This window comes from Mchenga conophoros, linkage group LG12, assembly GCF_057382185.1.
Source record: "Mchenga conophoros isolate Kocher_MC1m ecotype Shallow Benthic linkage group LG12, M_conophoros_male_GT1.1, whole genome shotgun sequence".
In the NCBI taxonomy this organism is placed as follows: Eukaryota; Metazoa; Chordata; class Actinopteri; order Cichliformes; family Cichlidae; genus Mchenga; species Mchenga conophoros.
This window is the reverse complement of record NC_140537.1, coordinates 27461957-27476697: the sequence shown is the minus strand read 5'-3', so window position 1 is coordinate 27476697 and position 14741 is coordinate 27461957. Positions and strand designations below refer to the sequence as shown.

The 14741-nt window shown below is 40.5% G+C and overlaps 1 protein-coding gene across 1 annotated transcript; it reads right to left on the bottom strand.

Moving 5' to 3' along the window:
• Window positions 1–3: 3 nt before the first annotated feature.
• On the bottom strand, window positions 4–6287 carry LOC146562780 (uncharacterized). The gene is made up of 3 exons (XM_085294936.1): window positions 6191–6287; window positions 383–490; window positions 4–279 (listed from the first exon to the last, which is right to left on the bottom strand). The coding sequence occupies exons 1-3, from the start codon at window positions 6234–6236 to the stop codon at window positions 131–133; spliced, it is 303 nt and encodes a 100-aa protein (XP_085151062.1). The 5' UTR covers window positions 6237–6287; the 3' UTR covers window positions 4–130.
• Between the last annotated feature and the right edge of the window lie 8454 nt (window positions 6288–14741).

Sequence of the window (14741 nt, the reverse complement as noted above, 5' to 3'; positions counted from 1 at the left end):
GATACATTATTGTGGTTTTATTGAAAAGAAATATCCATACATTATTTAAAAAATGGCTTAATATTCCTGGGTTGTAATTTTTGGTTAAGAACAAAGTAAAACACGATTAAGATGTAGTTGTTCCAGAGCTTCAGAGGAAGATGGTGATTATGGCTGAAGACACCAGCAGGAGCATAGCACTGGGACCAGTTGGTATAGCACTGTTGCACAAGTTCCCTTCACAGCAGCTCATAGGACTGACACATGAGACACTGTTTATGCAGCTCTTAGTGACGGTACCTTCAACACATAATGGGAAAACCTCAGTTTAACTAATGCTATGCTCATAAAATGTATGATTTACAGCTTTAAACACTTGTTAATACACTGCAGAACAACTTACCGCTTGTAGTAAGGCTGAAACATCGGTCCATACCAGCAGGACAAGTTAAGGCATCAGTGCAGGAGTGAGGGTCAGAGAATGCACATACGTAGCATTTTAATCCACATGCTGCAAAGAAACAAAGACAGCTGTCATTCATAGATGAAGATTCTCCAAATACAAAGCATCATCCATTAGACTGCAGATGCCTTACTGAGATGAAGAAAAGCTTTTTTTTTCATTCAGAGAAAAGGCTTCTTATAAAGTTTGTGGTACCACAGCTCAGAGAATGCACCAGGAAATTAAAAAAGAGAGAGAGAGAGAGAAAGGGCAAAGGACCAGGAGTTTAATTCCTCAAAAAAACTAATCAACAAGAACCCAGATTAGATAAAATAATACCCTGCAGATCTATAGAGTATATGCAGGTAAATAGCTCTCTTCAACAGGGGCGGACCGTGGGGGTGGCTTACTGGGCTTAAGCCCGGGTTGTTTTGTCAGAAGCCCGGGGTATTTTGGAGTGTAATTTTTTTCATAGTTAGATGTCTGGCTGACAACTGTATAAAACAAAAAGTACACACAATATTCGAAGCACATAGTGCACACTGTGGGAATTTACGACTGTGCGTGAATCCCCCCTGATATTGGTATGATCCGAGCTCAGGCACTAAGGCTACGTTCACACTGCAGGTCTTAATGCTCAATTCCGATTTTTTGATCAAATCCGATTTTTTTGTCTGCTCGTTCACACTACAAATAAAATGCGACAGCAAACGCGCTCTAGTGTGAACGCTCAAAGCGGCCCGCATGCGCAAACGAAGACGTCATACACAACGCGCTCTGTTTAGACCCAGAACAAACTATATTGTTTGACTGATGGCCTTAATATAAAGACTTCGGACTTCATGTTTCCCGATTTTTGCTTTAAGTTATTTTGTTATTTACATAATAATGTAGATAACCTAATAATGATCCTTATTGCTGTTTTAGAGGAGCGGTGCTTCAAAGGATAGTTGCAGATTTCTGTCAGAACCTGCAGGTTATGCAGTACAAATAAAATGTTAACGTTTCTCCAACGTTGTCTTCCCAGCAGTTTCACCGGATGGCCAGGAAACGTTCGCGATGTCTTATCAGGCGCTTCTCTGGCGCTGATAATTGGCGTCTGTCTTGTGTCAGTGACGTAAAAGACGGATTTAATGCGACTTGACCGTTCACACAGCAGTCGCTTTCTGAGACATCGGATATGTATCGGATTCAGTACCACATACGAAAGTGACCCAGATCGGATTTGAAAATATCGGATTTGTGCCGTTCACACTGTCATACCATGATCGGATATGGGTCGCATAGGGTCAAAAAAATCGGATTTGATGCACTTTCGCCTGCAGTGTGAACGTAGCCTAAGCGACTGAGCGAGAGGGCGGGGCAGCTGCTGCCTGTGAATGCGCTGTTGGAGAAACGGAGCCAGCCATACTAAGGAGAGCTTAAGTTTGACCAGGTACCAAAGCAAATCATTTGTATGTACAAATAATGTAAATATGACGGTGAATCACGAAAGATTGATATCAAACTGATCACTTGACCAATATTATGTTACTTGCTCTTGAAAAGCCGAACAACAACAATGCTGTTTCTTTAGAGAGTCTTAGCTTACATTTGTGTTTATTTCATATTTTCAGTTGTTGCCCTCCACGGCTAAATAAACCGGTTTCAGTAATGCACTGATATACAAGAATGGACATAAGGGGCTTCTTTCAAAGAAAAAACTCTGGTAGTATTTTATATATTATGCTTTGTATGTTGTTCAGTATATTTCTATGCAAAACAAGAGGAATTTCAATACACAGCAGTATATTCACAGTTGAAACCAGATATTTACATACACTTTATGGAAAACACAAGAACATTTTTTTACTGTACAACATCAATTTAGAGTAAACTTGTTTTGTTTTGGATAAATAAATATTGAAATCTTTTGAATTAGTTAAATGTCAGAATAAAGAGAGACAGAGCTGTCTATTTTTTATCACTTTCATCAAATTTAGGAGCACATGTACACTAAATTTATTGTTAATTAATAAGAAAACTCCAGACGATTCCATTCTGAGCTGAAGAAGCTTCTGATAGGTTAGTAGAGTCCATGTGAGTAAATTGGTGGCACAGCTGTGGATGCATATAAGGCAAAACACAGAGCCTGTTTTTTTGAAATGGGAAAATTAAGAGATGTCAATAAGTGTGGCTCAGTTTTGAATACAATTTGGTGCCATTTACAATTAAGAAATACAGGTAGTTTCTCTCTTTACTCTTAAAGTTAACAAATATGTTTTTTATATTTATCAATCTAAAAAAATAAACATTTAGTCTGATTTGATGTTACAATTAAAAAAGTGTTTGTGTTTTGATCTGAAGAGTATGTAAATATCTGGTTTCAACTGTATATTTGATGATTGTCAGCACAAAGAGGGAGAGAGAGGAACAGAGAGAGAGAGAGAGGAACAGAGAGAGAGAGAGAGAGAGGAACAGAGAGAGAGAGAGAGGAACAGAGAGAGAGAGAGAGAGGAACAGAGAGAGAGAGAGAGGAACAGAGAGAGAGAGAGAGAGAGGAACAGAGAGAGAGAGAGAGGAACAGAGAGAGAGAGAGAGAGGAACAGAGAGAGAGAGAGAGAGAGGAACAGAGAGAGAGAGAGAGAGAGGAACAGAGAGAGAGAGAGAGGAACAGAGAGGGAGAGAGAGGAACAGAGAGAGAGAGAGAGAGAGGAACAGAGAGAGAGAGAGAGAGGAACAGAGAGGGAGAGAGAGAGAGAGGAACAGAGAGAGAGAGAGAGGAACAGAGAGAGAGAGAGAGGAACAGAGAGAGAGAGAGAGAGAGGAACAGAGAGGGAGAGAGAGAGAGGAACAGAGAGGGAGAGAGAGGAACAGAGAGAGAGAGAGAGAGAGAGAGGAACAGAGAGGGAGAGAGAGGAACAGAGAGGGAGAGAGAGAGAGAGGAACAGAGAGAGAGAGAGAGGAACAGAGAGAGAGAGAGAGGAACAGAGAGAGAGAGAGGAACAGAGAGGGAGAGAGAGAGAGAGGAACAGAGAGAGAGAGAGAGAGAGGAACAGAGAGAGAGAGAGAGAGAGGAACAGAGAGGGAGAGAGAGAGAGGAACAGAGAGAGAGAGAGAGGAACAGAGAGAGAGAGAGAGAGAGAGGAACAGAGAGGGAGAGAGAGAGAGGAACAGAGAGAGAGAGAGAGAGAGGAACAGAGAGGGAGAGAGAGAGAGGAACAGAGAGAGAGAGAGAGGAACAGAGAGAGAGAGAGAGAGAGGAACAGAGAGGGAGAGAGAGAGAGGAACAGAGAGGGAGAGAGAGGAACAGAGAGAGAGAGAGAGAGAGAGAGGAACAGAGAGAGAGAGAGAGAGGAACAGAGAGAGAGAGAGAGGAACAGAGAGAGAGAGAGAGAGGAACAGAGAGAGAGAGAGAGAGAGGAACAGAGAGGGAGAGAGAGAGAGGAACAGAGAGGGAGAGAGAGAGGAACAGAGAGAGAGAGAGAGGAACAGAGAGAGAGAGAGAGAGGAACAGAGAGGGAGAGAGAGAGGAACAGAGAGAGAGAGAGAGGAACAGAGAGAGAGAGAGAGAGAGGAACAGAGAGGGAGAGAGAGAGAGGAACAGAGAGGGAGAGAGAGGAACAGAGAGAGAGAGAGAGAGAGAGAGAGGAACAGAGAGAGAGAGAGAGAGGAACAGAGAGAGAGAGAGAGGAACAGAGAGAGAGAGAGAGAGGAACAGAGAGAGAGAGAGAGGAACAGAGAGAGAGAGAGAGGAACAGAGAGAGAGAGAGAGAGAGGAACAGAGAGGGAGAGAGAGAGAGGAACAGAGAGGGAGAGAGAGGAACAGAGAGAGAGAGAGAGAGAGAGGAACAGAGAGAGAGAGAGAGAGGAACAGAGAGAGAGAGAGAGGAACAGAGAGAGAGAGAGAGAGGAACAGAGAGAGAGAGAGAGAGAGGAACAGAGAGGGAGAGAGAGAGGAACAGAGAGAGAGAGAGAGGAACAGAGAGAGAGAGAGAGAGAGGAACAGAGAGGGAGAGAGAGAGGAACAGAGAGAGAGAGAGAGGAACAGAGAGAGAGAGAGAGAGAGGAACAGAGAGGGAGAGAGAGAGAGGAACAGAGAGGGAGAGAGAGGAACAGAGAGAGAGAGAGAGAGAGAGGAACAGAGAGAGAGAGAGAGAGGAACAGAGAGAGAGAGAGAGGAACAGAGAGAGAGAGAGAGAGAGAGGAGCAGAGAGAGAGAGAGAGAGGAACAGAGAGGGAGAGAGAGGAACAGAGAGAGAGAGAGAGGAACAGAGAGGGAGAGAGAGAGGAGCAGAGAGAGAGAGAGAGGAACAGAGAGGGAGAGAGAGAGGAGCAGAGAGAGAGAGAGAGGAACAGAGAGGGAGAGAGAGGAACAGAGAGAGAGAGAGAGAGGAACAAAGAGAGAGAGAGAGAGGAACAGAGAGGGAGAGAGAGAGGAACAGAGAGGGAGAGAGAGGAACAGAGAGAGAGAGAGAGAGGAACAGAGAGAGAGAGAGAGAGGAACAGAGAGAGAGAGAGAGAGGAACAGAGAGGGAGATAGAGAATGAGGACAGAACAGAGATGGAACAAGAGCAGGTGAGACACACATGTTAGTCAAATGGTTGTTTACCAAAAGTATCACCGTATCATAGGTACTCATGTATCTCGTACCTAGTGTTTCTTTTTAGGTTTACTATTTTTCAAATTCTACATTTATTAAGTTATGCAGGCTTGTTTGCACAACAAGGCTAAATAATTATATAAACTTTTCTCAATCTAAATAGTGGACTTTGGTAGAATTAAAAAAATAAGTGTAGTGCAGGTATATGATGATTTTTAGTGCTACTATCATCTAGTTCTGATTCTGGTTCTGTCTTGGTTAAGTCCTCAGTAGTCCTGATTTTGAAATGTTGTAGTCCTGTTTTAATTCCGGATCAGTTCTGGGTCTGGTTGAATTGGGGTTTAGTCCTCGTGTCTTGATACAGCCCCGACTTTGTTCTGCCTTGCTGCTTAATTAAAAAACTAGTTTAAGGTGTCCTGCATATGTGATATATACTTTTCCCTATATGAAGTCATTCTTTTTTGAACAAAACTCAAAACAGAGCCAATTAATCTTTCAATCATTTCTACCCCCCCCCCCCCCCCCCCAAAAAAAAAAAAAAAATCCCACATGCATACTACCCTTTAGGGCTAAGCCCCGGGTGTTTCAAATGTCTGGCTCCGCCTCTGCTCTTCAATAAAAAGCAAATGGAACCTTATTGTGCAGTGCAAGCAATTGAAATTAATGTGTTTCAAAGCGCAGCGCTGCATGTTGGGTGCTGTGGGAAAAGGCCTTTAGGATCTGCCATTTCTATTACAAAATACAGTGAGCTCCATAATTTGATTTATAAAGGCAATTTTTAAAATAGTTTTGCATCTGTACATGACTATAGTGTATTTTAAATCAAACTTTTAATGTTTCAGCTCTTCAATTTCAATTCCTCAGAAAGTGAGTAGGATGGTACTGAACACCCCGCCTTGTTTAGGAGGTAATTTAAACTTTGTGCCGATGCAACATTGTGCAATATGTTTACAAAAAAGTTAATGCTACCAAATGATCACTAGTTTTAAGATGCACATAGATGGATTTCCTTTACTGCAAAAGGCAGCAATCATAAACTTCATTAATAATAGCTTGCTGTACATGACTATAGTGTATTTTAAATCAAACTTTTAATGGAAAAAATAAAATTAGAAGAGCTGAAAGGACCAGTGATTATCTGATTATCTGGTAAAGAACAAGACGAATAAATCATAAGTTGCTCTTACCTGCAGACAAACTCAAAACCAGGATCAGAGCTCCAAGAAGTTTCATGGTGAGACGTAAGAAAGAAGTACACGATGTGTCAGGAGGACAGACAGTCAAATAGGCTTTGTTCAGCTCTTCAGTTTCAATTCCTCAGAACGTGAGTAGGATGGTATTGAACACCCCACCCTCTTGAGAAGGTGAATTCACCTTATGTCGATGCAACATTACTCTCATTATCTTCTTGCACCACATGTTCTCCAAAAGATGTTAATGCTACCAAATGATCACCACTATTAAGATACACAGGATAGATTTGCAGTGCTGCAAAAGGCAGCAATCATAAAGTTAATTAAGAATAGGTTACTACTACTCGGTTGGACCTCAGTTTACTACCAGAAGTGCTTTAAACATATATGTTCTTTGTTTTTTGTTTTTTTGAAAAGCTCTTTGACACACAAAGAAGTATTGTATGTAGTATAACTGGTAAGAATGTTAGACGTTATTAAATGAAAGCTGTTAACATTAATGGTGTTTTTTTCCAGCCTACTCATCCACACAGACATTTTTGTGTAGTGCCATATATATTCCTGATACTGTCTTTTACAAAAGACAAAATAACATTGTTGGTAAGTTCAGTCCAACTTCATGTCTGAGTCTCAGAATGAGCTCATGAAATTATTTGTGAATGAGTACGTTTGAAGTGGTGGGAAAATAGACAGCTGCACCTGCGTAGTTCCAGTTTGGTACAGTTTGTTGGATAAAAGCAGTTTTTGTGGTGTGTAGTGTATTTTAAACGCACAGCTATATGCATTTGAAGTGCATACTTTGAGCTTTAATTTAAGGGCTTTTACAAAAACAGTATTAACTGTTTGGAGATTACACAGACTCGCCTTTTCAGAGGCTTAAATTAACTGGACAAACTAGCATAATTTTTAATACTTGAAATAGCAGGATTATTAACTTGAGTTGTAACTGCGCTGACTTATTGCCAGTGTGGATATTTAAGACTTTCATTGTCAGACTTTAAGATTTAATTGCATTTATAACATAAAAGTTGAGGAGGTAGAGAGGCATTTTTGGACAGGTCTGGATTTGCAAGGCCTGCCCTAATCAGCAAAGCTGACTCACTAACGCTTACATGGAGCCATCCCAGTTTAAGACTCCTTTGAATCGTTTCCTAGATAGCTGATTTGATGTGTTTTTGCAGAGAAAAACCCCCTGAGAGCGCTCAAGGAGAGAACTGAGAAGAACATGATTAAATGAAACCCAAGACAGAGAGACTGTAGACAGTCTTTCAGAGAAATCTGCAAGAGTTTAAAACCCTTATTTTAGAGGTGAAATGTGACAAATGTAGATGCATTGACTGCCCACATAAGTACCTCGAGGCATTCTAACGTTTCTGCCTGGTGGAGAGACCTTCCTGTTTGAAGATTTTGATGAAGCACAGTGCACATATTCAGAGAAAGCTGGATGCCTGCACTTCAGTCACATATTGACTGATTTAAAATTAGCTGTGAGGAAAACTCTGGTAAACTATAAAAAATCTTTGTCCAAAGCATTATGGAGTTTGAAAATCTCAAAGGGAACAACTTTGCCCATCCTTATCAACCAGTTGTTAACTATTCCTGGGTTGTAATTTTTAGTTAAGAACAACGTAAAACATGATTAAGATGTAGTTGTTCCAGAGCTTCAGAGGAAGATGGTGATTATGGCTGAAGACACCAGCAGGAGCATAGCACTGGGACCAGTTGGTATAGCACTGTTGCACAAGTTCCCTTCACAGCAGCTCATAGGACTGACACATGAGACACTGTTTATGCAGCTCTTAGTGACGGTACCTGTAACACATAATGGGAAAACCTCAGTTTAACTAATACTATGCTCATAAAATGTATGATTTACAGCTTTAAACACTTGTTAATACACTGCAGAACAACTTACCGCTTGTAGTAAGGCTGAAACATCGGTCCATACCAGCAGGACAAGTTAAGACATCAGAGCAGGAGTGAGGGTCAGAGAGTGCACATACGTAGCATTTTAATCCACATGCTGCAGAGAAACAAAGACAGCTGTCATACATGGATGAAGATTCTCCAAATACAAAGCATCATCCATTAGACTGCAGATGTCTTAATGAGATCCAGAAAAGCTTTTTTTCATTCAGAGAAAAGGTTTCTCATAAAGTTTGTGGTACCACAGCTCAGAGAATGCACCAGAAAATGAAAAAAAGAAAAGAAAAGAAAAGGCAAAGGACCAGGACTTATATTAATAAAGAAACAAATCAACAAGAACCAGATTAGATAAAATAATACCCTGCAGATCTATAGAGTATATGCAGGTAAATAGCTTTTTTGTTAAGATTCAATTTCAAGTTCAACAAAAAGAAAAGTGAAACCTTATTGCAAGGTGCAAGCAATTGAAATGAATTCGTTTCAGAGCGCAGTGCTGCACGTACTATGGGCTGTGGGCCTTCAGGATCTGCCATTTCTATTGCAAAATACTGTGAGCTCCATAATTTGATATATTTATTTAAAAAGGCAATTTTAAAATTAGTTTTGCATCTGTACATGACTATAGTGTATTTTAAATCAAACTGTCAATGGAAAAACATCTTACATATTCACCTAATTTTTTAAGAGTTATGCTTTTTTTTTTCCATCACAGAATGATTGTGGTTCAGATGTGCTTTTCAAGGTGATCATGTCTCTTACAGTTTGGTCTAAAAATGGAAGAGCTGAAAGGACCAGTGATTATCTGATTATCTAAAGAACAAGACAAATGAATCATAAGCTCATAAGTGGACAAAAACCAGGATCAGAGCTCCAAAAGGTTTCATGGTGAAAAGTAAGAAAGAAGTACACGATGTGTCAGGACAGAAAGTGAAATAGGCTTTGTTCAGCTCTTCAGTTTCAATTCCTCAGAAAGTGAGTAGAACGGTACTGAACACCCTCCCCCCGTTGAGGGGGTAATTTAACTTTGTGTTGATGCAACACTGCGCAATATGTTTAGAAAATACAGTGGGGCAAAAAAGTATTTAGTCAGCCACCGATTGTGCAAGTTCCCCCACCTAAAATGATGACAGAGGTCAGTAATTTGCACCAGAGGTACACTTCAACTGTGAGAGACAGAATGTGAAAAAAAAATCCATGAATCCACATGGTAGGATTTGTAAAGAATTTATTCGTAAATCAGGGTGGAAAATAAGTATTTGGTCAATAACAAAAATACAACTCAATACTTTGTAACATAACCTTTGTTGGCAATAACAGAGGTCAAACGTTTACTATAGGTCTTTACCAGGTTTGCACACACAGTAGCTGGTATTTTGGCCCATTCCTCCATGCAGATCTTCTCGAGAGCAGTGATGTTTTGGGGCTGTCGCCAAGCAACACGGACTTTCAACTCCCGCCACAGATTTTCTATGGGGTTGAGGTCTGGAGACTGGCTAGGCCACTCCAGGACTTTCAAATGCTTCTTACGGAGCCACTCCTTTGTTGCCCGGGCGCTGTGTTTTGGATCATTGTCATGTTGGAAGACCCAGCCTCGTTTCATCTTCAAAGTTCTCACTGATGGAAGGAGGTTTTGGCTCAAAATCTCACGATACATGGCCCCATTCATTCTGTCCTTAACACGGATCAGTCGTCCTGTCCCCTTGGCAGAAAAACAGCCCCATAGCATGATGTTTCCACCCCCATGCTTCACAGTAGGTATGGTGTTCTTGGGATGCAACTCAGTATTCTTCTTCCTCCAAACACGACGAGTTGAGTTTATACCAAAAAGTTCTACTTTGGTTTCATCTGACCACATGACATTCTCCCAATCCTCTGCTGTATCATCCATGTGCTCTCTGGCAAACTTCAGACGGGCCTGGACATGCACTGGCTTCAGCAGCGGAACACGTCTGGCACTGCGGGATTTGATTCCCTGCCGTTGTAGTGTGTTACTGATGGTGACCTTTGTTACTTTGGTCCCAGCTCTCTGCAGGTCATTCACCAGGTCCCCCCGTGTGGTTCTGGGATCTTTGCTCACCGTTCTCATGATCATTTTGACCCCACGGGATGAGATCTTGCGTGGAGCCCCAGATCGAGGGAGATTATCAGTGGTCTTGTATGTCTTCCATTTTCTGATGATTGCTCCCACAGTTGATTTTTTTCACACCAAGCTGCTTGCCTATTGTAGATTCACTCTTCCCAGTCTGGTGCAGGTCTACAATACTTTTCCTGGTGTCCTTCGAAAGCTCTTTGGTCTTGGCCATGGCGGAGTTTGGAGTCTGACTGTTTGAGGCTGTGGACAGGTGTCTTTTATACAGATGATGAGTTCAAACAGGTGCCATTCATACAGGTAACGAGTGGGGGACAGAAAAGCTTCTTACAGAAGACGTTACAGGTCTGTGAGAGCCAGAGATTTTCCTTGTTTGAGGTGACCAAATACTTATTTTCCACCCTAATTTACGAATAAATTCTTTACAAATCCTACCATGTGGATTCATGGATTTTTTTTTTCACATTCTGTCTCTCACAGTTGAAGTGTACCTCTGGTGCAAATTACTGACCTCTGTCATCATTTTAAGTGGGGGAACTTGCACAATCGGTGGCTGACTAAATACTTTTTTGCCCCACTGTAAGTTAATGCTACCAAATGATCACTTCATTAAGAATAGCTTGCTTCTACTTGGTTGGACCTCATTTCATCACCAGAAGTGCCTTAATTCTATGATGGCATCAATTCAACAAAGTGCTTGAAACATTCCTCAGAGATTGTTGACATGATAGCCTCACACAGCTGTTGTACACCCATGAGATAAATACAACACAACTGTGACCACTAAAGTGAAAGTTTCCTGTATACATCTATGATGAACAAATTCTTAGTACAATGTGAAGGTAGGCAATCTTTAAACATATATGTTCTTCTTTTTTTGAAAAGCCTTGTGACACCCAAAGAAGTGTACAAATACAGTAGGAGCTGTCTTTTATTTATTTATTTATTTATTTTTAACAAAAACAGTTTGTGTCATTTCCAAACAGCTCCAATTTCACCTTTTCAGAGGCTTAACTTAATTGGACAAACTAGCATAATTTTTAATACTTAAAATAGCAGAATAATTAACTTGAGTTGTAACTGCACTGACTTATTGCCAGTGTGGATGTTTAAGACATTTATTGTCAGACTTTAGGAATTAATTGTATTTATAACACAAAAGAGCATCAGTATAGCATTCAATTGAGGGGGCAGAGAGGCATTTTTGGACGGGTCTGGATTTGCAAGGCCTGCCTTTATCCGCGAAGTTGACTCACTCAAGGGTGTAGATTTGGCATGGACGGAAAAAACATGTCTCCACCAATAATTTAATCTCTTCGAGTAAAGAAAAACAAACCCGATAAAAAGAAAAAAACGATCTGTCAACGTCTCATTCAGTCCACCTTGGAGTGCAGTTTGCACAAATTGTTTTAAAAATGCACTCAGCCTACAAACATTACTGATGAGTCAAGATCTGCACAAATTGACAGAAACACTGAAGCAGGTGCACATTTTATTCTTATTGTCACGTATGTCCTATTTGTCAGGTGATAGAGAGCAATGGTGATACAAGATCACCGGTGAAATTGGATGATGACTTGTTGGTTCATTACTGTATTTGAAGCACATGTGTGACTGCATGTATTTGGAATGTCTCACTGTTATTTATCAGGTGACAGAGGCAGCTCTGCCATGTTGTAGCTCTGACAGAGGTGAAGAGGCGAGGTCACGGGTGACTGACTGATGATTTGGTGCTGTAGATTAACTAGTATTTATTATCATAACAATTGTTAGGCTGCTGATGTAAATTGATTCATTAGTGTATATTTGACAAAGAATCTGAATTGACATGTCTCACTTTTTATATGGCACGAATCAATGTGTTATTTTATCAGGTGGCAATATGTCCTAGTGCAGTCAGAGGGGAAGAGCCAGGGCCAAAGGTGAGGCACATCAAGCACAGAATAATAATTGTAATCTGAGGATAAAACGCAGGTACTGAGGCCGAAAGAAGCTTCAGTGCTCTCAGAAGACTAAAAAGATGGCTAAGGTTAACAATGACTCAAATGAGATTAAACAATGCTGCTGTATGCCATGTCCACCAGGAGAGACTGGACAGTATAGATGTAAAACAAATATGGCAGCAGTTTATCTCAGTTAACGAGAGGAGCAGGCATGTGTTTGGCTCCTTCACATAGTGGACATTGAGTTGTTGTGTGGGACACCAGTAGTCCATGTCTGTTGCTGTAACAGTAGTTCATGTTTTGAATAAAAAATCCCAGCTCACTGACTTGATCGGGGCAATTGTGTGCCTAAACTGTTGCATAATTTTGCTGAGAGATCTTTTACTTTGTGGTAATCTTAGATGAGTAGTTTTATGGACAAAAACCACCAGGTCATTCAGTGTTTCCTTAGTGCCAAAATATAACAGATGTTGGTGTAGTTTAACTGAAGTAATGTTGTTAAGTTCTTAAAGTCATATTCTTTTATTGTCATGACTGTATTTGAAGCTATTTTTTATTTTGTATGATACCTGATTTATATGGAATATAGCTGGAGTAAACTAAAGCCTAAACTACTTAGTCAGTCATTTGTTTAATAGTAATTTAACATTATATAATTCACATATAAAACTATGAACTGTAATTTTAAATGGTTTAAAAGCACGCAGAATAGCATATGTAGGCAAGTATATTTCTCCTTTTTTTTTAAATCAAGAAGCAAAGACAAAAAGGGAAAAAAAAAAAAGAAACAGGGCAGGGTTCAGTGGTTGAATCATCCGTCCCCACCAATGCCAAAACCAAATCTACGCCCTTGGACTCACTAATGCTGACATGGAGCCATGCCAGTTTAAGACTCTATTGAATGGTTTCCTTGATAGCTGATTTGATGTGTTGTTGCAGAGAAAAACCCCTTGATAGTGCTAGAGCACAGAACTGAAAAGAACATGATTAGATGAAACCCAAGACAATATAGGAGAGAGACTGCAAACAGTCTTTCAGAGAAGAGTTTAAAACCCTTATTTTAGAGGTGAAATGTGACAAATGTAGATGCATTGACTGCCCACATAAGTACCTTGAGGCATTCTAAAGTTTCTGCCTGGTGGAGAGACCTTCCTGTATAAAGACTTTGGTGAAGCACAGTGCACATATTAGTGATGGGATTTCCGGCTCTTTTTAGAGAACCGGCTCTTTCGGCTCGGCTCACTAAAAAGAGCCGGCTCTTTCGGCTCCCAATCGGCTCATCAGGTTGTTTTGTTGATTTAATGAATTAATTATGGACAACAATATAAAATTATGCACAAAAGGAATTAGTAATGTAAAAAAACGTGGTTTTCTTTATGTATGTTTATATATAAATATTTATGGGGGCCCCTAGAGACGAAACGCGTAAACTCCAAAACACATTTCTAGCGTTAACTGAACTTCCAAAACAGAGCTACCTAGATCACTTAAATTGTCTATTGTTTTTGTATTAATACATAATAATAAAAAAAAAACAACTTAATTTACCTGTTACTACCACACACCCAATCCGAATGTTGGTACTTCCTGGCTTGTGTAGCCACTAGGTAACAAAAGCTCAACACGGCCCCTAGCATCCTGGAGCACTTCCGTTGTGTTTTGGAGTTTGTACGTGCTTTGTCTCTAGGGGCCACTGTAAATCTACTTTTATTTATTCACTCCACATAAAATGTAATAAATAAATTATAAAGTACAAAAACCAACTATTTACATTTCATACATTTCAACTTTTAACTACTTAAATTTTCAGCTTTTTCCTTTTAAACAAATTTAAAGTGAAACAACACAAAACACTGCAAACCACAAGACAATAAAATATAAATTAAAATATGGAAAAAAAAACGGGGAAAAAAGAACACCAAGATCTTTAATTACGGGAAAGGTTGGCATTTAGAAATATTAATATCACACTCAACTGACTGTGTTTTATCTTCCCATTGCACTGATGGGTGGACAGTTCTTAGGTGCCTGTGCATGTTGTTTGTGGAGCCAGCTCTATATGATATCCTTTTCTTGTAGACTCTACACTCTGCCTTTGTTTTGTCAGTAAGATTGAAATGGCTCCAGACTTTGCTACATTTCTTGATGTCACTCATTTTCTTTACTGTACCTTTCCAATGTGACTGTGTTGACTCTTGTTGTTGCTCCCGGCTGTCTTTCTTTCCCTCTCCCTCCTGTTCTTGTTGTGTGCTACTGCTGTTGCGAGTGTAACTACCGCCCTGCCCCCTCAGCTCAGCGCTGAGCAGAGGGGGGAGGGGTGCAAACACAAGGCTCTGTTTGCCATCTCTGCTCGCCATCTCTGCTCAGCGCAAACACAAGGGTGACTTGCAGCGTGAAGCGAAAAAAGTGAAAGAGAGGGCAAGAGAAAGGAAAAAAACAAAACAAAAAACCCACAGCTCCCAATAAGGAGCCGGCTCGCATCGTTCACTTCAAAGATCCGGCTCTAAGAGCCATTTCGTTCGCGACCGACCCATCACTAGCACATATTCCACATGTAATACTTTTCAAAATTAACTGGACGAACTGG